This window comes from Xyrauchen texanus, chromosome 10 (assembly GCF_025860055.1).
Source record: "Xyrauchen texanus isolate HMW12.3.18 chromosome 10, RBS_HiC_50CHRs, whole genome shotgun sequence".
Classification (NCBI taxonomy): Eukaryota; Metazoa; Chordata; class Actinopteri; order Cypriniformes; family Catostomidae; genus Xyrauchen; species Xyrauchen texanus.
In genome coordinates this window covers 9,579,237-9,589,075 of record NC_068285.1, presented here as the reverse complement: position 1 = coordinate 9,589,075, position 9,839 = coordinate 9,579,237, and the positions used below count along the sequence as shown (strand labels likewise).

Genomic DNA, 9,839 nt, shown 5'->3' with positions numbered 1-9,839 from the left:
GACATGCACTGTTAACTGTGGGACCTTATATAGACAGATGTGTGTCTTTCCAGATCATGTCCAATCAACTGAATTTACCACAGCTGGACTCCAATCAAGTTGTAGAAACATCTCAAGGATGATCCGTGGAAACAGGATGCACCTGAGCTCAATTTTGAGTGTCATGGTAAAGGGTGTGAATACTTATGTACATGTGAATTTTTTCATTATTTATTTTTAATAAATTTGCAAAGATTTCAAAAAACATCTTTCACATTGTCATTATGGGGTATTGTTTGTTGAATTGAGGTAAATAATTAATTTAATCCATTTTGGAATAAGGCTAAAAACGTAGAAATTCATTATAATTTTGAAACGAGTTTAAAATATTGAGCACTAACATGACATCCAGTTATATTAGTAACTCATGGTCTTATAAAAACTGTTTGAATATATAGTCACTGTATGTCCAAGATGACAAAGTACTGAGCACTCCTTTAAAACAGAAACCCCCTGCTTTGGTCAGAAGTTAAAAATGTTGTTAATGAGTCTGATTGCGCCCTCTAATGCAAGATAACAGACGTGCAACTGAAAGTCCATCTACCATGAGACAAATAAGTTTAATGCAAAGTCAGAGTGAAACAGTCGGTGATGATGATTTCTGAGGTTTTGTATATATGTGAGCAAAAGGCTGATCCTGAACTGTGTTTATCTTAAACTATATAAAAACAACAGTCTAAAAAATGCTGGGCCGCTGTTTAAATTTGGGACAGACACGGGTTGGGCTAAACTAGCCCAGCAAGTTGGGTTGTAAATTTTAACCCATCTATTGGGTTATTTATTCAAACCAAATAATGGTTAATTTTTACAGGAATGCTGGGTAAATTTGATCTTAAATGTCGGTTCATATTTTCAGATTGTTTTATCCTTAAAAAGTTTGTAAAATCAACATACCATAAACAAATGTGTAAACATTGTTGCTTCTTTATTTTGGATTCATATAAATATAGATTAATATAAATACATGTAATGAGAACATTTCAACTAATTTTACAAAGATTTTATTAAAAAGTATGTAGGACAATAAAGTAACATAACTAATGTTAAATAAGCATTAAAAGCATTAAACACCCATTGTGTTATTAAAATGATACTTCACCCAAAAATTAAAGATGTCTCATTTGTTCACACTCATCCCGCCTTTCTTCTGCTTCGAAAATGATTTGTTTTTGCTCAGGATATTTCAAGTGAATGGTGACCAGAACTTCAAAGCTCCAAATAGTACATGAGGGCAGCATGAAAGTAATGCATATGACTCCAGTGGTTTAATCCATGATTTCAGAAGAGCTATGATAGATGTGGGTGAGAAACAGATCAATATTTTAGTAATTTCTCACTCTAAATCTCCACTTTCACATCTAAACAGGTTCCAAAAAGAAAGTGAAGATTTATAGTTAAACATTGAAATATTGATCTGTTTCTGAATGAAATGTCATAATCCATCCCTGTCTCAGTCATTTAACCACTGGAATCATATTGATTACTTTTATGCTGCATTTATGTGCTGTTTGGGGCTTCAAAGTTCTGGTCACCATTCACTTGCATTGTGAGGACCAACAGAGCTGAAATATTCTTCTAAAAATCTTCATTTGTGTTCTGCAGAAGAAAGAAAGTTGAACACATCCGGGATGGCATGAGGGTGAGTAAATGATGAGAGAAAGTTTTGGGTGAACTGTTATTTTAAAGGATACTTGTAATTCTAGTGTACATTACAAAAAAACTATTTATGTAATGAATTAATAAAATGTATACAATTAAAATAAGAATTAAAAATGATCTATATATGCAGGCCTGTTATACTGAGTATTAAATGACTTTGACTTAGGTAGGAGACATCCTAGTCATATAACGTCCGGTTATATTGCATTTGAATCATAATTAAATGTGCCAGGAAAAGTAACATTTCCAAAAGTGTCCCACTTTACCTATAATATATGATATGCTTTTAATAACATTTAAAAAACTTTTTTTTATTTTGATTATCGTTAATAATTATTCATTTAAATAGCTATCATGATTTATGTACGATGCTTGACAACTATAATTAGGTAGGCCTGTTGGTAATATAAATGGTTCAGAAAGCAGATGTCTCTTTTGAGATGCTTCCTTAAGATGATGATGACGATGCGCGGATGTGTTGTCATGTGACGTCATTCTGCTGGAGGACAGGCGTTGTTCTTTGCACAAAAGGGCTGAACCGGGTCTGGTCCGTCAGGACTAGTTCAGAGAGGCTCGGAGCTCAAATACAGGCCGATATGAGCCAGTGAGATCACACATCAGTGCACTGATCATCTTTAATCACTATGACGACGCAGCGCTCGTGATCAGCATCAGCATCAACCGCATCATCCGCCCTGCTCAGGTGCGCCGCATCCAGCGGAGAGGATGGACTTCAAAGAGCTGGTGAACACCGCGGAGAAATGGTGCTCCGGAAACCCTTTCGATCTGATTTTCGCCGAGGACATGGACGAGAGGCGCCTGGACTTCTACGCCGAGCCCGGTGTGTCGTTCTACGTGCTCTGCCCGGACAATCTCACCGGAGGAACCGAGAATTTTGTAAGTATGAGTCTGACGTAATCGAGGAAGATGCTCTGCGGGGAGAGGGAGCTGTGTGACAGGGTTTGCCTGTCCCCATTATTTAGTCCCTTACTAAATAATGTTTTAATTAATATAAAATCACGCCAAAAGATTTGTTCAAGTGTTAGGGGATATAAAATACAATTAGCTCTCAGTATAACACAGTTGAAGTCTATGGAAAGTCCCCACCATGATGGAAAAAACATTACCATGTTGTTTAGACACTACAAGGATGGTAAAAGTTATTAGTTGAAGTATAGGCCGCTGTTGGAATAGCTCAGGAATATCATTGATAGTTTGCTTGTGTTATAAAAGCGTTGTATTTTTAAATGTCTCTAGTGATGTCACACATTTTGGATGTCTGACCTTACACGCACAGATGGACTTTTAGATGTTGTGGGTTAGATTTGATAGACATGGCTCAATACTGCAGCAGCATCATTTCCAGGGCCTTAAAGTGTGCATGAATGTATGGTATCAGCACTAAGGCTGAAAGCTGTATAGGTCACCAGATACCGTCACTGAGGCATGAGTTTATTATACTGGGTAAGAAGCACAGACATTCACAGAGGAGAAGGAAGAAACATGTTCTCTTATTCACACAGAATCTCAATGGTCTTCCTACATGTAAAAGTATGGATTTAATTGGAGAACCTTAAAATAATGCATGGAAGTGAAGGGTTTGGGACATAAAAAGTGTACTATTGCATAATATAAAATAACAGCATTTGATATGTACAGGACTGTGCAACAGTTTTAGGCACTTGGGGAAAATGTTGCATTGTGAGGATGTCTTCAAAAATAATGCCAGAAATAGTTTTCATTTATCACTTAATGTCATATAAAGTCAGTAATCATAAAAAGCTAAATGTGACCACCTTTGCCTTTAAAACAGCCCCAATTCTCCTAGATACACCTGGACACAGTTTGTCTTGGTTATTGGCAGACAGGATGTTCAAGCTTCTTGGAGAAGTCACCATTTATGCATTTGGCAGACACTTTTATCCAAAGCGACTTACAGTGCACTTATTACAGGAACAATCCCCCCGGAACAACCTGGAGTTAAGTGTCTTGCTCAAGGACACAATGGTGGTGGCTGTGGGGATCGAACCAGCAACCTTCTGCTTACCAGTTATGTGCTTTAGCCCATTACGCACCACCACCACTCCACAGTTCTTCTTTCTATTTCGGCTGTCTCAATTACTTCTGTCTCTTTATGTAATCTCAGACTGACTCGATGCTCTATTTGCAAAAGTAATGTTTGGGAGTCTAACATTTATATTTCCTATTGACACACTAAAGCTGAAGATATAAATAACCATCTTAAGACAAATGTGTACATATATACATCAATTAATCAAATTCGTTTTTAAGCCTTTAAGGAAATCTTATATCCCTGTTTTATTACATGATTTCAAGTTAAACATGAATAAGTGACTTCTTAAGGTGTATGGAGCACAAATATACCTTCATAATTATGATAATTTGTGAGACAGTTTGCCATAAATGTGAAAGCCCTAAAACAGACAATTGATCATTTTTATTCTGCCAGATTTCCTAATCGTGACAGCCCCACTGGATGTTCTTTTGCATATAAAGAAAGTGGATCAAGACTTGGTCTGTAAAGCTCAAGAAAAAGTCTAAAAGTACCATTAAAATATTCACTGATAATGTCCCTTTCTGCCAAAGCTCTGAGATAGACTACAAAAGTTGAATGGACAACAAAAATGGCGTATTAAGGCCGTTTGATCCCAAATGCTTTCGGCTACAGAGGAGGGGAAGATTTTCAAGGCGTACCGACTGACAGCTTTCATATAGTTTCAGAAGACTAGGAATATCGTGTAGCGCTTGAGACGGCTGTTTTTATGGTTCTTTTATAGTGTTTCTTTTTTGTCATTTTGGAGATTGGCAGACCTTGATAATGTCACACCATAAATCTCCAATCAGTGCATTCCCTGATTGCCCCAAACACCTCACACATGACCACATCACATCATCCTGCACCAAAGAGTCCCAAAGAACAGCTCACACGAACATCTCCCAGCACCTGCACCAGCAGAATTACCCCGAATGATCAATATCAAGTTAAGCAGGGGCACACAGAGAGAGATTATTTTATTCATTGCAAAATAATAATAATAATAATAAAGTGGTGTACATAAAGGGTTGGGAACCAAGAATTACATAGAATTGATCAAATAAACAAACATAACTTTGACATTCTGGTAAATGGTCTGCACTTATATAGCGCCTTTTTAACCGTAGCGGTATTTAAAGCGCTTTACACTGTGACACATTAACCCATTCACACTCACATTCACACACACACACACACACACACTCATACACCAATGTACGAGTGTATGGCAGCCTGCCATTGGGAGCAACTTGGGGTTCAGTGTCTTGCCCAAGGACACTTTGGCACATGTGGTCGTGTGGGCCGGGATTCAAACCACCAATCTTGCGATTAGTGGCCGACCCGCTCTACCACCTGATCCACTGCCACCCCTGTTCCATTTACAGTTCTTGAATGGGACACTGCTAAAATATTCGAAAAGTGTTTCCTATGCTGCCATTCAGCGCCATTGCAACATTAGTGTGACCAGTGAGATTCAATTCCCGAATGAATGACACTTATAAGCCGGTTCATTTGAATCTTTGTGGTCCGATTCCCAAACAAATAAACCTTAAGAACAGTTTCTTTTCAATCTACAGTGCAAAACATAAAACTCGACTATTGGAGCCTAGTTCCCGAACAAATGAGTCTTGTGAGCTTGTTCTTTTGAATACTCGACGTGAACAAATGACTCCCATCAACTTGAACATTGACATCAACTGAATGTAGCACATAGTGTAAACTTCTTTTGTTTGTCATTTTTTTTTCTCCTATTCTTTTGTCTCATTAAACATTTTGCTCAAATGGGTTTGAGAGAAGATCATTTGTGGCATCTAGTAAAAAATGGTTCCTCTCGCTTGGATAAATATAACAGGACAAAGAGTTTGTGTCCCAGTTTCTGTGCTGCGAGCACATCTTTGACTTCAGAGAAAGATGAGTTCGTATTAAAATAGATTTACATATGATCTAAATATAATTTGCTATAATTTGACAAACAACTTCTCTCTTTTAATAAGGATTTCCAGACATGTTATTTATATGTTTATTTTTTGAGCATGTATAGCATATATTCAACTTCAGATGTCAGCATTTATCTGTAAAACCCTTTGTAACAGGGTTCAGGATGGGCAAGGAGGAGGTGGGAACCGGAAGAATAACTTTAATTACATAACTAAAAAAAAAAAAAAAAAAACACAGACACACACAGCAGCTGGTACCTCTGGCTCGTCTTTATCCCCCTCCCGGCTAATTAGGACAATTCAGCACCAGGCATGCCTCCTCATGGCCCGGCCATGCCCTCCTCCTCATCACACCCTCATACAGAACAGCTGCACTGTATTGTTTAGTGCTTTGCCACTCTAGAAAATGTGAAAAGGGGGTTAAAAGAAGTGTTAGATTATGAAAAATAGACAATAGTTTTCAAATGTCTCACTGTTTTATATTTATGTCTTATAACATGAAACGGGTGGTGACAGAGTGATTGTGGCATAGTGGGCTAAAGCACATAACTGGTAATCAGAAGGTTGCTGGTTCGATCCCCACAGCCACCACCATTGTGTCCTTGAGTAAGACACTTAACTCCAGGTTGCTCCGGGGGGATTGTCCCTGTAATAAGTGCACTGTAAGTCGCTTTGGATAAAAGCGTCTGCCAAATGCATAAATGTAAAATGAAACAACATTTGCAACCTGTTTTATTTCCATAATGAAAAATATTTCCAATTAAATCTGGTTAGTCAATGGTTGGGACTTGTTTTTACCCATTGGAGATTTAAACCTTAAATCTAAGTCTTGTTTTAAACATTCAGAGAACAATGGAGCTGTTGGTGATATCATGTGTTTAAACTAATTCTGTGTGTGTGTGTGTGTGTGTGTGTGTGTGTGTGTGTGTGTGTTTCAGCATGTGTGGAGTGAGAGTGAGGACTGTCTGCCCTTTCTGCAGTTAGCACAGGATTACATCTCCTCCTGCGGGAAGAAAACACTGCTGGAGGTGCTGGACAAAGTCTTCAGATCCTTTAGGCCTGTATGTATCTCTCTCTCTCTCTCTCTCTCTCTCTCTCTCTCTCTCTCTCTACACACTTTCTCTTGCTCTCTCTCTCTCTCTCTCTCTCACACTTGCTCTCTCTCTCTCTCTCTCTCTCTCTCTCTCGCTTTTTCATTTTACAACTGTAAATATCACTGTAAATATTACATTTCACAATATGAAATGTAAACATATCACTGTACAGTATATCAAATTTAACAGAATTTATTAGATTCTGTTCTGTTCCTTTTAGTCTGTTCTGTTTTCCGTTCTATTGTGTATATTTGAGTCGATTTGATTCTGTTCATTCTGTTAAGCTGTTCTGCTTCTGTTCTAGTCTATTTGAGTCAATTCAATGTTTTTCATGCCATTCTATTCTATTCTATTATATACACTATACTGTTTAGTTGTTCTGTTCAGTTCTAGTCTATTTGAGATCATTCGATTTGGTTCATGCCATTCCATTCTATTCTATTCTGTTCTATTCTATTATGTTTAGTTGTTCTGTTCTAGTTATTTGAGACAGTTCTATTTGGTTCATGCTATTCTAATCTAATCTATCCTACTCTATTCTATTCTGTATTCTGATTAGTTCTTCGGTTCTGTTCTTTTCTAGTCTTTTTGATACTTTTCCTTCCATACAATTCTATTCTATTTGATTTTGTTCATACCATTCCATTCTATTCTATTCTATTCTATTCTATTTAGTTGTTCTTTACTGTTCTAGTCTATATACTGTGGTCTAGTTTAGACTGAATTTTGTTCATAACATTCCATACTTTTCTATTCTATTTCGTTTTTCTGTTCTATTCTAGTCTATTTGAGCCAATTCTGTTGATCCCATTCTGGGCCTAGTTTCCCAATAACTTTTCATCTTAGCGGTTTTACAAACGTTTGATATTTTTCATGTGCATTTCCTAAAACTGCACTTAACATGAACGCACGAGGATGAGCTTTTAAGAGAGTCACTGTCCGTAACTGCTGAAATGTGGCCGCACAGTGCTGCTCATCATTATAACTTCATTATATTTGTGCGTAACTTTTATAAACGTTTGTAACTTACCTAGAAATATTTAAAGATATTTTCTTAAATGTACAACCTAATTTACGACATAAATATATTTTGTCTTTTATTTTTGCAGAAAGTGACATTTCTTTTACACAATCACTGCTTCGTTCATCAGGTGTGCATTTGTAATTTTTCATGTTCACAAATTGCTCTGTGGGTCGAAATGAAAGCTTCCAGGATCAGTGAGGACAGAGGAGGCCCTGTGTATGATCCTGCCAATGACAAGCATTAATTGAATCAAACGTTCACAGCTGTTGCGGGGTACAAAATAAGGAGAGCTGTGCTTTAGGAACATTCACCAAAGGAAGGTCTGCTCGTTACACCCAAAACTGATAACGGTAACAGCAACGCTACATAACGTGTGGTGCGAGCGAGAGCACCCTTGGGTGTCCGAGAGGAAGAGGAGATGAGGATGATGAGTTAACATACAGATGATGTTTCTTGCACAGCAGCAAGTCTTTTCCTTCTTTCTCTAAATGTATTGCAACGATCATGCTATCACTTTGTTGTTACCAACTTGTCCACAAATAACTTCATTGTTTACTAATTAATTGATCTGTTTATCCAATATTGACTAACCATTTAATGCATGTATTATTATTATTATTATTATTATTATTAGCCTTATCAGTTAAAATAAAAATAAATAAAACATACTGCATGATATGATGTTGAAGTCTCAGCACAAGTATTTATTTGCATTAGGTGTAATTTGGCAATTGTCCTGCGGGTGTCTGCATAAGTCTATGTCCTTACGATGCTCTTAGCCCTGTACGATTACTCCAGAGTACTCGTAAGTCTACAAGTATTTTCAAGAACTACTTTAGTTGCGATGCCTTTGGGAAATGGGCCGCAAAAATACGATGAATCGTGAGATGGATTCTACGATCTATTTACGATGCTTTTGGGAAATGAGGGTGTTTAGCTGTTCTGCTCTAATCTATTTGACTCTATTCTGCTTAAATGTTTTTTTTTTTCCTATTTTATTCTATTGTAGCTGAAATAATTGTGAATTTCTCCTGCAGCTCCTGGGTCTTCCAGACATTGATGATGACACATTCGATCAGTATCATGCAGATGTGGAGGAGGAACCAGAGCCAGACCACCAGCAGATGGGTGTGAGCCAGCAATAATGCCCAGCGGAGAGGCTCAGCGCTGGGCCACAGTCTCTACTTCAGCCCCTTCTCTCTGAACCACACTTTCCTGGATCTTCTACTTATACATACACACACACACACACACACACACACACACACACACACACACACACACACACACACACACACACACACACACACACACACACAGGCTTTCGTTTTGTGTCTTGCACACACACTGCACCTTTATACCCTTTAACATCTGGCCAGCATTTCCTGCACCATGGTTCTTGCTTTTTCATCTACTGTATATTACTTTAATCTCACTTTCATTAACTCTCATCACATTCATCCAGAGATCAAATAAATCTCACTCCCAACTCTCATAACTCTGTTTAAATCGACAGCTTGTAACCTAGTTGAGCAAGTTTGCTCACATTGCATTGTGAGATACAGCATTCCCTTCATTGTGCTCTGGTTGTATACTTTGCAGTACGTTTGCAGAAATCGTGTGAGTAGTAGTTATGCTATTCCAAGAAGAGCCGTTGTGAATTTGCTGAAGAAAAACAAAGATAGCATTACCGAGAACCATGAACGACAGCAGAATGTCAAAGCAGATATTCATCAAGGTTAATAGTTCTCAGTTAAAGAGATTTCGCCCAAAACTGAACATCATTTATTCACCCTCATACCACTCCAGATGTGTCTTGAAGAACAGAACACTATATTTAGATGAATATCTCTGTAGGTCCATACAATGCAAGTGAATGGTGACCAGATACTCAGAAGGTCCAAAAATGACAAATAGGCAGCATAAAATGAATCCATACGACTCCAGTGGTTTAATCCATGTCTTCTGCAGTGATATGATGGGAGTGAGTGAAAAACAGATCAATATTTAAGTCCTTTTTCTATCAATCT

At 37.6% G+C, this 9,839-nt stretch overlaps 1 protein-coding gene across 1 annotated transcript; it reads left to right on the top strand.

The window, feature by feature from the left end:
* The first annotated feature begins 2,237 nt into the window (after positions 1 to 2,237).
* On the top strand, positions 2,238 to 9,129 carry LOC127650466 (maturin-like). Its single transcript, XM_052135915.1, has 3 exons — positions 2,238 to 2,595; positions 6,630 to 6,752; positions 8,847 to 9,129. The coding sequence occupies exons 1-3, from the start codon at positions 2,425 to 2,427 to the stop codon at positions 8,952 to 8,954; spliced, it is 402 nt and encodes a 133-aa protein (XP_051991875.1). The 5' UTR covers positions 2,238 to 2,424; the 3' UTR covers positions 8,955 to 9,129.
* The last annotated feature ends 710 nt before the right edge of the window (positions 9,130 to 9,839 follow it).

Coding starts and splice junctions, on each gene's coding strand:
- LOC127650466 (XM_052135915.1), top strand. CDS start 2,425: ATGGACTTCAAAGAGCTGGTGAACACCGCGGAGAAATGGTGCTCCGGA. Junction 2,596..6,629: donor CCGGAGGAACCGAGAATTTT/GTAAGTATGAGT, acceptor TGTGTGTTTCAG/CATGTGTGGAGTGAGAGTGA. Junction 6,753..8,846: donor TCTTCAGATCCTTTAGGCCT/GTATGTATCTCT, acceptor TTTCTCCTGCAG/CTCCTGGGTCTTCCAGACAT.